Genomic DNA, 17,117 nt, shown 5'->3' with positions numbered 1-17,117 from the left:
TAGCTTCTTTCTCAGGCAGCTCCCTGGATGCCGGAGCTCCCGCACATCTGGCTATCCCTTGAATAGACTCTCTCCCTGTACCATGTACCCCGTCTATGCAGACAGCCGATGTCTCTGAGCTCATTACTGCTCGAAGGGTTTGATTTTGAATCTGTGCTTCACGCATTTTATTTACATGCTTTGTTTTTCATTTTATGACCAAATCGATAACTAGACTTACTCTTTATTGCACTGGATTAATTTTATTTATTCCTTTTGAATTTGATTAAAAAGCTGTCAAACAAAAGTCTACATTTTTATCAGCAAAATACTTTCACAAAACTGGGTATGAGATGTCTTCGGCTAGAACATACTTTTCAAAAATAAAACAATATTTGATATATTCTAGACAGTTACCCTTTTGTTTATCCATGATAACTGAAACTAACCATCAAATGGATAAAACAATCCAAGTCTAGTCAAGTAATCCTTAGGGCATATGAAAAAAAGAGGCTTTTAAAAAAGTTTCTTCTAGATGGATTTAATGTAATTCACCAATAAAGCATCCTCAGAAGCATAATAAAAATTCTACATAAAATGACATAGCCAGGGCAGAGGAAGATATACAGTTTGATGAAGATTCAAAATGGATGCTAACTTTAAAAATGAGTGGTCATGCAATTCCTGTATATTATAAGGATCAAAATTCCAAGGCACTAATTTTGTTTCTAATTTATAAGACAATATGTTTATGGGACTGCAAATAGTGTGTGTGTGTATGTATGTGTGTGTATATATATATAAATATATATATGCATATATATATATGTTTGTGTGCATGTTTATGTGTGTGTGTTTGTATATATATAAAATCTTCAGTGGCAAATGTTTTGAACTGTCATTTCTCTTCAGAAAAATTGGCATTCAACATGTTGTATTTATAAATTTCACCATACAGCATTGAGGATCACTGGGCTATAGTTTATATTTGCACATGCAAAAATGTTCCTGAAAGATGAGATATGTCTATTTTAGTGGAGAAACTGATTTTTTGTTGTTGTTCTATTTAAAAATGATTAACTTCTGACTTCCTTCTCCCTTTGTTTCTACTCCTGTGCAAGCAGGAGTATGGGAACATGCCCGAGGCAGCCAGGGTAGGGAGCAGGCTCACCTGTGTGCACACATACCCATACTGGCAAAACTCACACTTATGTAATTACACATCTAATGTCTGGGAGCAGTTTTAAAGCTGTTTTTTGGGTATGTGCTGTGCTCAGCACATTATTTTATAGTGTGGAGCATGCACAGTTGAATGCCTGGAAGTGCTAGAAGGAACAGCAATGAAGGGGTTAATGTAGAACACATATAGGCAAATATTGTCAACTATTTTATTCAAATGTTTGGAACTTAAACACAAAATTATCATTAAGTTTTCACAAAATGAGGCATCTGTCGCTTGAAAGGAAAAAAATATTTCAGAAATATGTTTACAGAAATGTAAAAATATTAGGCATCAAGACAGATGTGAACATATTCAGTCACTTGTCTTGTCTGTCAGTCTTCCTCTGAGCCGAAGATCTTACTGTACTCAGTTAGCATGAGCTCGGCTATCTGGTTTTGGTATACCATATGTATTGCCATGTTCCCCGTTTCATCTTCCGCTCTCAGAAGGGTGGGTCCAAATACAATTCCTAGACTTTGAGTGGACATGAGGTTCTTGGAGGCTTTGGCCACAATCCTGGAGAGAGGGATGAAAAGAGAAGATTCTGTGAGTTTGAAGTAAAATTGTGGCTAATTTTGATTGATAAAATTCTGTGTTCTTGAATTCAATTTCAATTTCAAGAAAGGAAATAAGGGCAATGATTGGCTTTGGCAAAACAGAGAATGCAACACGGGCAAAACGTTTTTCTACTTCTAGAAAAACAGCAACTTTGCCATGACATTTTAAAACCTATTTATGCTTCATTGTATGAAAATAGAACCTATGACTTTGGGGAGAAGGATTCATCACCTTGTCCAACTTTTTATCCCCACAGTACCTGGACATTGTGAATGCTCAATAAATATGGAATGAAAGAATAAATAAACAGCAAAAATTACTGTAGGGAGTTAACAAGATTTGACCTTTGAAAATGTTTATAATCAATGGAAGAAATAGATGAGACATGCCTAGAAAATAGAAGAATCCAAACACAGTAAATAGAATAATATATGCATAGTTAAGGAAAAAAGTTGACATAGGCCCCACAAATTAACAACTTTTTAGTGATTGGAATGAGAAAAGTGTTTCTGACCAATGCTAACTGTATGATGTTTTGTAGAGAGGGTAGGTTCTGAGATATTTAGGTGTACGGCAAAATTCTAAGTGTCTCCATTCATTTTGGACATCCCTTTAGCTCACACCTCAATAAAATATTGGAATCCTATAGAATTTGCACAGGAAAATGGTCCCATTGGAATCAAAGACATGTTTGCTTGTTTGAGGACTATATGGGGAGATGGAATACCAATGAAACATTAGGATGTTTTATTAATGGTAATGCCTTGCCTGCTTCAGTACAGGACTCTTAAAAGGAAGGTAAAGTCCCATCCTAGATATTGAGACTTTTAAACAATGATGCTTATTCTTACCATTGAAGCCTACTTCATTTTATACTTCATTAGGAAGGCAAGGTTTTAGCCATGTTAAGGAAATAGGGTTAGCATATAGAAGAACAGGGTGCTAAGAATTCTAAATTCTGCATTCCACCAGACATCTGGACCCAAGGGAACTATGAGTGTAGAGAATAATAGTGAGGCAAACAAAATTTATTGCAAGGCCACAGGGTCTCCATCTCAGAGCCTTCTGTGGGACATTGGAATCCTGGACTTGCTTTATTTCCATCTCTTCATGAACCCAGATCTCTGAAGGACCACTTCTGAGACCAAGAAGCCATGACTTCTCTCTCTTGAATGAGAATGAGAAGGACCAAAGCCATTGGTCCACAGCACAAGTTCATGGCCAGCAAATGCCCTTGACATAATCACTTAAAAAAAAAAAAATCAAGTGTTGTTCTAAGCCATGGTATTATCTCATTTAATCCCCATAATAATCCCACAAGGTGGCTTTTGTTATTCAGCCCATTTTACAGGTGAGAAGCCTGAGGCCGAGAGAGGTGAAGAGCCTGCTGTCACACAGAGCTGAGGTATAAACCCATGGAGTCTGAATCCAGTGCCTTTGGAAACATCATTGCTGTGATGTGTGTGTGTTAGGACTCCTATTCTTAATTACCAGGCTGGTTTTTCATTCTGCCACCTTCCTTCAGATTATAAAATCCTTCTATAGAAGGCCTGAATTTGTACCTTATTGCAGAATTGTGATTAACAGCCTGGTTCTGATAGATTATTGTGTGCAAAATGACTTCCAAATTTAGACTGAATATTCAAGATATCCTGCTTCCATTTTTCACTTTTTTCTGCTTTATAAGGAGAGCATTTATGCCTATGAATGTGGTTGACTTGGCTACATTCTGGAAGGGGTTCTCATATTTTAGATTGTAAATGAGTTACCAGAGACTTCGAGCTTAAAGTTTCCTTTGGAATATAAGAAACTCTCGCTTTGCTACTGCATTTACCAAAAGCCTATAGAATGATTTAACCTGGAGTGGGGACAAACTGAGTGAGTGAGCCTTTGCTTCACTTTACTACACCTGTTTACCTCAATTTAAGATCTCTCTTGAGCCTTTCACAGAGTCTCTTAATATACAAGTCATTAGTAAGATTTATTGTGGAGGTAAAACAGTTTTCGCCCTTGATTTTAAAATAAGACCTTTTTATGATACTCATTCATTGACTCCATCACAATTAAAAAAAAAAAAAAACTCGTTAAAGGCAAATATGGAAAGAGAATGTAACTGATCAATAGAGTACCTATTAGGTAAAAGTTGCCTTAACAACTTTATCCAGAGCTAGCAAAGATCTAAGTTGCCAAGATTTTTGTAGCACAGTGCAGGGCTCAAAGGTAATAGGACATGGAGAAGGTAGAAACAGAAACAAAAAAAGTATGCAAGAATGAAGGTTAATCACTGATGTAAGGCATTTTGGCCAACAGGGTAGAGGAAGATTAGGACCAGAGTCCAGGGAGACTGAAAAGGGAAAGCGACAATGTGAAGATTAATTGAGGATTGAAGATGTATTTTCCTATTCAGTAACAGCTGTAATTTCAGTTAGTAGCAGGAACAGTGAAGTTTGGCATAGTTGGGAGACAGAATTATATCAAACTCACACAGGTGAGGCTAAAAATCCAGGGAGACCCAAGAGCAGACTGTTGGAGAGAGCGCCCCGGGGGCTGTCAGGAGGGTACCAGGGTAGATGCTGGGAGAGGTCTGCATGTGGAGGAGCTTGGGTGAGGGGAGGAGGCACTCAGCTTTCCAAGGCATCCCAGAAAGTTAGAGCATATAGGACATGGGCCATGAGGGAGGCGAAAGAAAGCTGAAGTGGGGTTACACTCGTTTTCAGTTTTCCCCCAGAGTTCTTCATATTTTTCCTGCTCAGCCAAAGGCCTGGTCTTTGAATCCACAGTAGGACCAAATCTAGAGGAGAACACCAAGACTGAGTTTAAATAGAATGGAGAGTAGGAGGCTAGATCTGCCTGTCAGAATCCACCTCAGGGAAAGAGTTCTCTATCTTAGCCAGTGGGTTATGCAAGAGGACTCTTGTAATGGATTTCTGCCAATGCATCAGTTTCCTAAATTTCCTGTGGACAAATGTTCATTTTGTGCTTTTATGCATGTGTGAATGTGGAGCATTCATTCCATCTCAAACCTGCATCGTTTCGGTCCTTTTCTCTGCACATTTTCTACTTGATTTTAATAAAACCAGCTTTAACTTATGAGTGCTTTAAAATAATCTTGTTATCAGTAGATTTTACTAAACAACACATAGTTTTTTGTATTCTTGTTAGATTTATATTACCGCAGGTTAAATTTCCTTAACAGCTTGGAATTTTTTCCTAATTTTGGGAAATCGAGTTACTTGCAACAACTTTCAGAAAAATCAAATGTAGTCAAGAAAGTAAGTTATTAAGACAATATGGAAGTGTATTAAATAAAATACATGCTTTCTGATTTACTGTTAAAGAATGTGTGCTTGTGTGTGTGCATATATACATATATACATATATGTATATAGATATATACATATATATATTTCATAGGCAATTATTTTTCTGAATATCAACCAACCAGTAGTTGGTACGTTGAAATGTTGAACAACTTTTCGGTTAGAAAAGATGCTGAGAATGAAGATGATTTTTTTTTTTTAAAGGTTTTATTTATTTGACAGAGAGAGATCACAAGTAGGCAGAGAGGCATGCAGAGAGAGAGAGGGAAGCAGGTCCCCTCCTGAGCAGAGAGCCCAATGGAGAGCCCGAGGACTCTGAGATCATGACCTGAGCCGAAGGCAGAGGCTTTAACCCACTGAGCCACCCAGGCGCCCTGAAGACGAATTTGGGGTAGAAATCACCATCTACCAAATTATATGATTTATGTAAATAGGCAAAAACATTCTCATATCAAGGTTTAAGTTAGGTTAGATTCCTTTCTAGTAGTGGCTAACAAAGAAGTCCCCCCAACTGGCATTACAAACTTCCTTATTGAAATGTGAACTTACCTATTCTCTACCTCAATAAACTGTTAAATAGTTAAATGGTTGGTTTAGGACCACATAGGGAATCAACCACAATTTCAAAATACAGTTAGAATATTGTCCTGAAAAATTATTTAAATCTTAGAGGTTTTTTTGTTTGTTTGGTTTGTTTTGTTTTTACTTCAAATCAAAGGGTATCAAAAATCCCACTCTCACTGTGGGGACCAGCTGGATATTGAAAGTGCCATTATTTCTAAAGATTTGAGCTAGTAAACACATGTAGAGGAGAGCCATAGGCTACTGAAGGAAAGAAAAGCCATGCATGGAAGAAAAAAAAAAATCAGTCCAGTACCAAAGATGGAAAACTCTCAAAAACAACTAAGTTATACTTCCAGTAGCTTAAAATGCAGTTGAGTCGTATTTTTGGAAGAGAGGATCTGACTCAGTAACCATGTAGATTTTCACTATGGATCTGACGATATCTTTCACTAAAGTGAATTCTGCAAAACCCCCTTTCTGTGATATGATTTGCATTGCAGAGTAAAATGGGTTTTGGAGAAAATTGTAAGCCATTTTTTCTTCTTTTGGAAGTTCACAATACACAGTAGCATAATAAAGGCTCTGAACATTCCTGAAGAAAAAATATCCATGCCCATCTTTGTTTGACTCATGTCTTCTCTAGCTGACTTGGATGCCATAGATTCTCTTTCCCGAGAAGCATGTGTTAGGAAATGCTGGTCTAGCTTGCTCTGCTAAAGGCCTACCATGTAAGTTTGAAAATGTGATGGATTTTACCTCCCATGCCACCTGGCTTTTGAACTCTGTAGCAGCTAACTCAAAGAGGTCAGATTGTGGTCATTTCTGGAAAGTTCCACCCCCCTCATAGGGCTTAGATTTCATTAGGCCTTAAACTCCATGACAGTGTTATAAATTTTGAGCTACGATTTAACCCGTTTTCAGCAACGAAATGAAAGAAACTCCCCTTCTATGGCAAAACAAAGACCAAAAGGCAAAAGAACACATCTGAATGAGAAAGGTGAGAGCAAAGACGTGGTTGAAAGATTAATGTACAGTGAATTGATGGATGGGTAAGGAGGTGAGAAAACGTTCAGATCTTATAACAATATTTGGAAATTCCTCTGCATGGTTGTTTACTCACCATTAATTTATTCCTAGAAATCCTTACCACAGAGATTCTAAGCAACATGAAGAGCTCAAAGTCTAGTGACTGAAAGCTTGACTAAAAGGAAAAAGACCCCAAACAGCACTTTTTTGAAAATGGCTACTTATTAATACTGCTTAGTTTAAAATAGTCTGACAAAAATAATTATGATTTTTAAAATTTGTTCATGAAATAGCACTTGATATACATTCAGTATAAAAGCAATTCTAATACTGTTAAGTAAAATTCAAGTTTATAAAATCTCGAAATGGGCAAGAATTCATTTTCTGGTAAGAGCTGAAAAAGTGATATACAGATTACAGCACAAAAAGGAGAGGAAATGCCAGAGCTACTTTTTTGTTGGGTCCAAATGGAAAGAGCAATGATCCATCAATTTAAGATTATTTTAGAAATACTCTATGATCCAGTGCTACAGATGCTGGACCCCAGACAAAAAAATCCTTGCAGCCTTCTGCTGGGTAAGTTTTTTCCAAAAGTGAGCTGAATTGCTAACCTGAAGAAATTTCTTAGTTGCTTTAAATCACAACCAAATGACTCAGACTGAAAGAGAACTTTACTATAAAACTCAAAATTAATGCTGAATTAAGAAGACCAAAGCATTTAATAATAGTTCAGCTCCAAACAAATATACAGATGCAAACGTTCTCTTAATGAGGTACTTTGCTGTTGCCATAGTGACTTGCAAAGGAAGTTGAAAGCCACATCATTGCCTGCAGGACAACTCTCAAGTTATTGGAGGTGTATTAGAAGTGCTCCTTTCCCTATCTCTGGAATACTGTTATTTTCCAACACACATAAATTTAGGTTGGTTTAACTTGAATGGGGAAATTGTGGTGGTCAATGTTTTCTTGCCATCAGCTCACAACTGTCTTACAGAATACAGCTTAGGCTCTGATGGCAAAATGTTACCTGTGACTTTGACCACTTAAGTGGAGAGAAGCTGTTAAAAATAAATTTTCAATGTGCTTGACTTATGATTCCTATGTGCTACAGCTATTTTGAAGGGATCCTTGCTAACCATAGCTTGGCTACCCTCAATTTGCACGAAGTATGCTGCTGTTTACAATGGTCTTTTTTTTTTTCCTTTTCCTTATATGTCTGGGGACTAGGAAGGAATTCAGTCTTCTCCCTCACAATCATGGCTGTATGTTAGAAAAAAAATCTCAAATATTGCAAAAGCAGAAGAACTTCCACAAGTGTTTTTGTATTTAACACTAATGTGTGTTGACATGGTCATTCACTGGTAATTCAGCCATTTTTAGTATGTTAAGTTACAAACCAATTGGTTTAAACTAATAAAATCTTCAATTTTGTATTTAAATATTATATTATTATTTTCCAAAGCATTGCCCTTCTAAATGGGAATCATGGCTATATACTGACATTTTTGCTTTTAAATAAACTTTAAAACCATGTGCATGAAAAAACAAACAAACAAAACCATGTGCATATAATTCTTTCAAAGCACTTTATGGAAAAGGAGATTTATATAGCAGTTCCATATTCATAGTTGACATGCCCTTACTCTTTGCAATTAGTCAATTTCTTTTTACAATGACTTCGGCACAGAAGATTGAAATATTTTCAATTAGTTACTTGTTTCATACTCATTGATTGGGCATTATAGGGAGTTCTCAAAGTATCTTTTAGATACCTTTCCCCTACTAGATCTTCTAGATAAAGATCTAAAGTATCTTTAAAGAATATTCTGATCATCTAACAAGATGGGGGACTTGATAAACTAAAAAAAAAAAAAAAAAAAAAAAAAAAGGAAAGAAAAAAGTGAATAGCCCATGGGCTTCAAAATGACTTATTTTTAGGGGAATATGTATTCTAGAAGGTAAAAATGCCATAGAAAAAATGGGATATTATAGACAAAGCCCTTGCATAATAGATCATATCAAAAAGGAACACTAATGACATTTGTTAAATATCTGTCACGTGCTCACCATTGTGCTGCAAATCTATCATAATTTTCAACGGCGGATTTAACTTACTTTTTTTCTGATTATAAAGTAACATATTCTATTAGAATTTGAAAAGTTTAGAAAAGTATAATAAAGAAAAAAACCCACCAGAAACCATAAGCAGTAACTAAATGTAACTATTATTCATTCATAAAAATCTATTGAGTGCCTACTAGGTATCAGATATTGTTTTGGATGTCAGGGATAGTGCAATGAGTAAAATAGATAAAATCTTTGCCCATATGAAGCTTAATCTAGTGGGAGAACCAGACAACATAATACACCAATTAATATATGATGTGATTTTAGCCACTGAAGTATAAGAAAAACAGAGAAGTAGTTCTTCCACTGATCTCAGCAACATTTTAAAAAATCCTAGCCACCCAGGGTTCAAGTCCAGAGATTTTTCTTTACTTAATATGGGTGAGGCCATCTGCCTGCAGATAGTAGCTCTCCTATAATTCTAATGAGCAGAGATAATGGGAAATGGGACATGTAGTTGACAGGGTACTTAGGGAGCGCCCTTGAAAGAAGGAACATTTGAGCTGAGACCTGCTTAGTTGCACATAAAAGGGAGGGAAAATCCCAGGGAAGGAATAGTAGGTACAAAGCCTCAGTGAGGTTGTGCTTGGTGGTTCTACAAGTAGAGAAAGGGATAGTGTGGCTGAAGACTGGGGAATGAGGCAAAGGAGGTAGGAGGTGCTGGAGTCTCATGGGCCTTGGTAAAAGTTCAGGATCTAATTCCAACAGTGTGGGAATCCATGCTTGTGTTTTGAGTAGGAGAGTCACATTGCCAACATTTGGGTGATAGGAAGTATAAATAATTTATTTTCATTGGTATTTGAGAAGATCCCTTTTATATAATTTGTACCCTGAATTTTTCACTTCAATCATGAGCAATTTTCATGTCTTACATATGTAATACATATTATTTCCTTGTTACCTTATGTGGGACAGAATGGTTGTACCATATACTCTATGATTCCTTGGTATAAGTGAAACGGATATATAAAAACATGGTTCCATGTATTCTTCCTCCACATTTTAGAGTATTTCTTTAGGCAGTGGTTCCCAAACAGGGCCAATTTTGACCCCTTGCCATTCCCACCCCCAACATTTGGCAATGTTCAAGACATTTTTGATGGTCATGACTGGGTGGGGAGTTGCTACTGGCATCTAGTGGGTAGAGGCAAAGAATATCCCTAAACATTCTACAATACACAGGATAACCCTTCATCACAAAAAATTTTCCAGCCCGAAATATCAAGTCCTGCTGTTGAGAAACCTTGCCTTATAGTAAAATAGTGGAAATGTAACGACTGGATCAGTGGTTCTCAAACTTTGCCATTCTTGAGATTAATTTGGAAGCCATGTTAAAACACAGATGGCTGAGCTCCACCTCCAGATTTCTGATTCACCAAGTGTGGGGAGGGACTTGGGAATTTGCATTCCTTACGAGTTCCCAGATGATGATACTGCTCCGCCAGGGACCACACTTTGAGGACTCACACTAGATCATTAAGTTACAGCTCTTCTTTTCTTAAAATATGATAACATGTGGGAGGGCCTACTAGTCCTGTTAACATCATCATCATCTGGTACTACTCCTTTTAAAATAGTTGCCAATTGATAGGCATTTTTCAATGGTCTGTCATGCTTTGAACTTAGGATTCTTTGAATTTAGGAAATGCGTGTGAAGTTAAAGAAAAAACAAACAGCCACGTGGTGGGTATTCTCTTCCACGAATAGCTCTTCGTCTCCCATCCAAGTACTAACCAGGCCCGACCCTGCTTAGCTTCTGAGATCAGGTGCGTTCAGGGTGGTATGGCCGTAGACCCACAAATAGCTCTTTGTATCTCCTGTTCCTTTTCTTATTAAGAGCATGTAATTTTGTTTGTTAGCTTAATCCATTTTACTTATCTTGTTTGACAAAACTAATGTATAGTCTTTGGAAAAAAAGGTCCTAATCAGGAATATCTAGAGTAAAAAAGTTAAAAAAACCCTCCTGTTTTCTAGTCAAACTTGTTATTGATGACTATAATTAATAGACGGATGTTCTTTCTGAATGTTTGTATTTCTTTCTCTCTTTCTATCTACCTATGTATGTATGTATGTATGCATGCATGTATGTATGTATGTATGTATGTATCTATCATCGTCTATCATCTTTATACATGTGTATTTTTCTTTTTAAAAAGAATAAAATAAAAAATACATAATATGCTACAATTGGCTTTTTCCCCCTTAACTATATATCATGGGCATCTTTCCAAGTCAGTATATATAAAAATACCTCATCCTTTTTTAAAAGTTGCTACATTTCATAGTATGGAAATACCTTAATTGATTTAACCATTCCCATGCTGGTTGGATTTCAGGTTGCTTCCAATTCTTTGCCATTAGAGACAATGCCACAGTGAACATCCTTGGGTATATAGATTTGTAAGTTTTTCATGTATTAAGAAGCTTGGTATTTCATTATTTTTGTTGTACTCATATTCTCCCAATTCTTTTGTTCTTTAATTTTATTTATTTACATTTTTGTGTGTGTAATCCTAGTACTATTCCTTTTGGAATTTCTATCATTGTTTTTGTTATTATAAAATTCACTCATTTAAAGAGATTAGATAAATACCATAAATGTTTTCTCCTAGTTCTTAATATAATTTTATTTTCAACCTACCTTCTAATTCATCTTAAATATATTTTAGTGTGTGAAATGTGATGGTAATCTAAATTTTTTTTTTTTTGTAAAAGCTAGCTAATTTCCCCCAATAATATTTGGTTGCATAAACTGCCCATTCTCCATTGATTTTTGATGTTACATTTTGAGGACATTCTCTTTAGTCACCGACACACATTCCTGAAATATTCTACTTTGCTGATGATCTCTGTGTATATTCTGAATGAACACTTTGTTGCTTAAATCATTTTAACTTTATTATGTATTTGGGATATTCTGCCTATCTTTTTTTTTTTTCTTTTTCAGATGGGAAACAAAATTTTCAGATGAAAAGAGTAAGCCTGATAAAGATTGAATAATTTGGTCAAAGCCGTGTAGGAAATGGCAGAGCATAGATTAAGATGCAGATTTTTATTACTCTAGGATATGGATAGTCTTTCCACAAATAATTGAGAATCAAGAATTTTAAGTTTGAAATCAAGGGGTTTCTTAATGGTGAGGCCTAGCGCCTGGGGAAGACGGAGAGAGAAGTGAGTTAGAGTCAATAAGAAGTCTTGTGAGACATATTATGATTTTTTAAATCACCTAATTCATATCTAAGGATGTATCTGTAGAGTTGAGAAGGGTGTTTTAGGCAGAAGAAAACCAAATTAATCTGTATTACTTTTTTCTCCAGATTCACACAGCATTTTAAACATTTGAAAACATTTGTTTCTCATTGTGAATGGAAATACACTATTGGCAAAATAAGTTGAGACTTTCAGGTATGCTTTGCAGGTGCTTTTAAAGTGGTTTTATCTATTCATATTTGACCATGCTAGCAGTGAGAGAAGTCTTAATTTTTATGCCTCCTGAGCTCTGATTTAGCTGTAGCTACTGATAATGGTAGCTGGGAAGACATTGATTTGGGGTGAAAGGCTAGCAAATATGTTATATGTTGGGATTATCTTTAGAAAGGAAAACATGTCAAGACCATCATTATTCTCTACCTGAATTTGTCCATTAAGGCAGTTAAGGAAACTAGTATGTCGAAGAAACATTTTATTCAGAATATTGGGAGTTGTGCGTGGACCAGCATTAATTAGGCCAACCAGAATAAGGCATCTAATTATGAAATATTAGTGGGAAATACAGAACTTAAATATTTGCCTTGTGATGTTAGGTACAACTAAAAGGAATGCTATCAATATGCGAAGTCAGAATTCATCAGCTTTTTAGTTTTCCTTTTCACATAGGTGAGGAGAATAGCTATTTTACTTCCCACAAAGGACATCTGTATCAAACCTTCAGTAGCTTTCTTGAAAATTGTCTCCTTGCTTCAGAGATTACAGAATAGCTTGAAAGAGAATGAGTTACCATTCGGGTATCATCATTCAACCTTCCATGCTTAATTTTACTTTCTGAAAAAAAAATCAGTTTTAGATACTTTTTTTTTTTTAAATTATAATTAGACATTTATTTTCTGGCTTTTTCATTGTACATGGTAACTTAGTTTTTTGTGAAATATAGCAACACATGTTGTAAGTTTTTAGGATGTAAAGCTACAGGCTTTTTTTTTTTTAACATTTTTTTTTTAATTTTTTTTTTTTTTAGATACTTTTTACAGACACTTGACTTTAGAGGAGGCACTGTGCGACCAGAGAGTACCACGGTGACTGTGCTTACCAGTGGTGAGTGCAGGCACTGAAGGTGTTTGATTTGGAACAGAGAATAGTTAGTGAAGTCATGACTGAATGCAGAAAGCCATGATATGGAAGAAAAAGTCGACTTTCCTTTTAGAAATCCTTTTGGAAATCTAGTTACTAGAAATTAGCCCAGAGACCAACTTCACCTTCGCATGCATAATTCAAGTTGTGAAAACAGACCAGGCTGCTTCAAAAGAGTCATACTTATTACAGAAAATTTAGGAAAATGCAGACAACTTGAAATAGAAAATGAAAATCCCCTCATATTTCCACCCCTCAGATATCACTGCAATTAATGTTTGGTTTTGATGTTTCTGTAAGTGTATCAGAAAAATACTTTGAGCATCTGTCAAGGTTATTAAATATTCTGGACATAAAAAGGCCATGAGTCCCCATCAGGATGTTTAGTGACGGTCAAGTTCTTCTATTAGATGGTAAATTGCATGACATCTAAAATGTGGTTTGGGCTCCCAGATAAAAACGAAAGAATGGACATTTTGGGAAAGTCAAACTATCATTTGAGATGAGGTAGGATAATATATAATAACTGAGGTTTCTTCCCCAGCTTTCCTTGCTCTTCTCACCTTTTTCCAAGATTCCCCAATGCTGCTGAGTAGCAGCATTTTGAGCTCAAAAAAAGCAGAGAACATGCTTTGGAGTTTTGCAAGAGAGGACATGTGAATTCCAAAGACTGGATCTTTGAGCTGTCTGCAAGGACTCAGAATTGCAGCCATGGCCTAACCAGTAGATTGGAAGGCAGATGAAGAGCCAGACTACTCTGCTGCCAGACAAGAGAGAGAGATTCTCTGGACTGGAAGAAGGAGAGTTAGAGGGAAAAGAGCTGAGACTTTGGTGAGGTCTCACAGAAGTGGTCCAGTCCTGAGCTTTCCTCCTCATTCCCTGAAAATACAAGCTATTAGAAGGTTTGAGGATTTTGAGATCATATGGGCTCAAATTCTTATTGGGGGAACACCTAGGGATAAACAGGATTCCAAAGTTCTTCATGTTCAGTAGATAGAATAAAATTCTATTCAGAAACAGAATGAGATTCCTGCATGGCAGATCTAGGTAAAGGTGACATAAGATAGCCTCACAGAATTCTCCCTGAACAGTGACTGAAACCAGACCTGGACCTGGAAGTTGGGGATGATGACAGAAAACCAGAAGGGAATGAAAATCAGCATGGACAGATGGCAAGAGCCAGAGAACTTTCTACCACACTTATCTGCTTTATTATTTTTTTCCCAGTAGAATGTAAACATCTTAAGCACCAGGATTTCATCTCTTTTTGTTTAGTACTGTATCCCTAGATACAAGATTAGTATTAGTGTTTGGCTCAGAGTACTAGGTGGCCACCAAGTGTTTATTGAAATACTATATAAATGGGAGCTTCACATGGCCCTAACAATGCTTAGGCTGTACACAGACTTCCAGAACTAGAAATGGCCCAGGAAAATGTCTAGAAGACACTCTGAGTTGACTTAATCATTTAGAGGAAAGTGCCTTGAAAAGGAAATTTGTTTTGATTATGGCACAATAATTACATTTCCCGTACACCTGAGTTTCATACCTACTCTGTGATGATGAGAACATGAAGGCAGAAATGAAGAGAGAGAGTATTTCTGGAGAGCTTTTTAGAGGCCTGTAATTATATGGCGTGCCTTTCCTTCCTATGTACTATTGACAATGAGCTCCCAACATGTACCCAGTTTGAACAAAACTAGAGAAATGAACTTAGAATAGAATGTAATTTTTATCTGGTTTATATTATGGATGTTAAAGATAATGATATCATCTAAAATCTCACCACCAAATTCCATTTTAGGTAAAATGCTCAATGTATCTGCAGAAATACAAATGCCCTCAAAATGTATATAATGCTTGGCTCAATGACAGAAACTATTTATTTAGCTTTTACACACATAAATTTATAACCTGTACTGTGGTAGAGAAATAAAGTGTGCCAGTTTCTACATATGTCCTTGTACATATGGATATCAGACCAACTCATGATTTTATTGTTCAGCTCAACCATTTGTAATCATGTGTTATAATAAATTCTATGAGCAGGATGAGGCATGTCATTTTTCAGGGATCGTGATGGAGCACTATACTGGGCTTTATAAAAGGATCTCCTAGTTTCCAGACCACTTATGGGCCATTCCTATATTTACCAATTTGATAATGATGGTGGCTGCTTTGAATACAGAGATGGGCCACTCAGATTCCCTGCATGGCTATAGGAAATAAGGTTAGCAGATGGCCTCTCTTGTCTTCTTCAAGATTTACTTCAACTGCAGTGAGCCACCTTGCCCAAGGGCACTGACTGACCCACTACAGATATAAAGTGGCCAATTCCTATCACTATGGGGCAACACTGATGGGCTGCAGGGATTCCAGAGCTCCCAGTGGAGCTGGCTGAGATTTTGTTGGGTACACAACTCTACTCAGCTTCTTCCATTCAATCCTTTTCCCACTATCTCCCTTTCCCTATCTCCTTTCCACAGAGGTCAATCCCTAGTAAATACCGTGTGAAACTCACTTCAGGGTCTCCCTGTAGAGAATATAACCTGTGACTATTGGTTCCAAAAGTGTTCCAAGAAAGCCAGCACAAGATACGTATTTGGAGCTGGGTCACTTGCTGCCTGGCTGGCAATGAAGAGTCTGTCAGTGGTGGCAGCCAAGTGCAGTTGGGTCTTGGCACAGGATGGCAGTCCAATTGTTGAAACTCTCACTGGTAGTGAATTGAGATGTTATATCCATGGAGGAGAGACTAGGAGTTGGTGTAATGTATTAAGCATTTAAAAATAATGGTGCGAGTTTGTGGATAGTTACCACAAGACCAATGTGATTGAAGCGCTATTGCTAAGCACCATTGATACTCTACAAAAATGTTGTTTGCAGTTATAGGGTTTTTACTTTGTAAATCACAGTTGCCTGTAGGAATGTCCTTTATAGAACTAGGCTTTTGGATAACTATGAGGATGATAAAACACCGAAATAATAGAAGCTAGATGGGAGGACTTAATTGCTACAAGCCAGGTCGATGCAGTTACAATAATAAGCAGCACAGCCCAGCCCAGCAGCAGTCAAGAGGACCTGACTCAGAGAATATGGGATCCCCAAGAACAAAATTAATAGGCAGTGTCCAAGGATGTGATTCAGCTTGTGTCACTGTATTAGGATGATATATCTAGTCATTGTTGGGTCACTGCTGCTCCTGAGCACTTGGGGCTTCTTGCCCAGGGATCAACAGGGCAGGAGAATGACCATCCAGGCAGGGTTCATTAACCCTGATCAAGTGGAGGAGTTTGGGTTGCTGTAATACCATGGGGACAGAGAGAGATACGTGTGACATCAAGATGATCTATACGGGGTCTCCAAGTTCTCTGTCACCCAGTTGTGAGAGAGACGGTTAATACATAGGGCAGTGATCCTTGAAAAGACATGGTGATCAGAGCTTGGGCCCCTCAGGGATGAAGGCCTGACTTGTTGCAGCAAGTCAGCCACCATGATCGGCAGAGGTGATAACTAAGGTTGAGGACATCTAGAAAGGACCATGGAGGACGGAGACAATGAGTGTCAGTCATGGGCTAGGACCCCGCTGCAGCTGCTAGGCCTTGGGTTCATCTTACTAAAGTTTCTTCTTCAAACGTTTCATCAGGACGTAAGGCCTACAGGAGCCCTGGGGAACTGCCCCCAAAACATACACAAAGAATGGATGTATACAGCACAAGGAGTACACTATGGTGCTGCCCAGGTGTCTCCTCAAGGAAGGACTATTGCTCCAGCTGCAGGTGTTAGCAGTGAACTTCCGTGGTCTGGCCGGGCAAAATGTGCCTCAGATAAAGACAGTCTAACCCCAAGAGAGTCTTAGAGACAGCCCATAGCCAATGACTGATCACAGTGGGGGTAAATGGGCCAGGCCATTTTCGTCCATCTGGAGACAACTCTGATGGGCTCTAGATGCTCAAGGACTCCTGTGGGTTGGCTCG

At 37.3% G+C, this 17,117-nt stretch overlaps 1 protein-coding gene across 2 annotated transcripts in view; it reads right to left on the bottom strand.

The window, feature by feature from the left end:
• Positions 1-1,353: 1,353 nt before the first annotated feature.
• The window catches only part of ARHGAP15 (Rho GTPase activating protein 15), a 605,619-nt gene continuing 589,855 nt past the window's right edge, over positions 1,354-17,117 (bottom strand). For both annotated transcript variants that reach the window (XM_004757889.3, XM_013059079.2), the window contains exon 14: positions 1,354-1,717. In XM_004757889.3, coding sequence (XP_004757946.1) covers positions 1,534-1,717 — 184 coding nt within the window. In that variant the 3' untranslated portion in view covers positions 1,354-1,533. The remainder of the gene's footprint in view (positions 1,718-17,117) is intronic.

Source organism: Mustela putorius, unplaced genomic scaffold, assembly GCF_011764305.1.
Source record: "Mustela putorius furo isolate JIRA1106 unplaced genomic scaffold, ASM1176430v1.1 tig00003867_pilon_pilon_pilon, whole genome shotgun sequence".
In the NCBI taxonomy this organism is placed as follows: domain Eukaryota; kingdom Metazoa; phylum Chordata; class Mammalia; order Carnivora; family Mustelidae; genus Mustela; species Mustela putorius.
The sequence above is the reverse complement of the archived record's forward strand: the minus strand, read 5'-3'. Positions and strand labels throughout refer to the sequence as shown.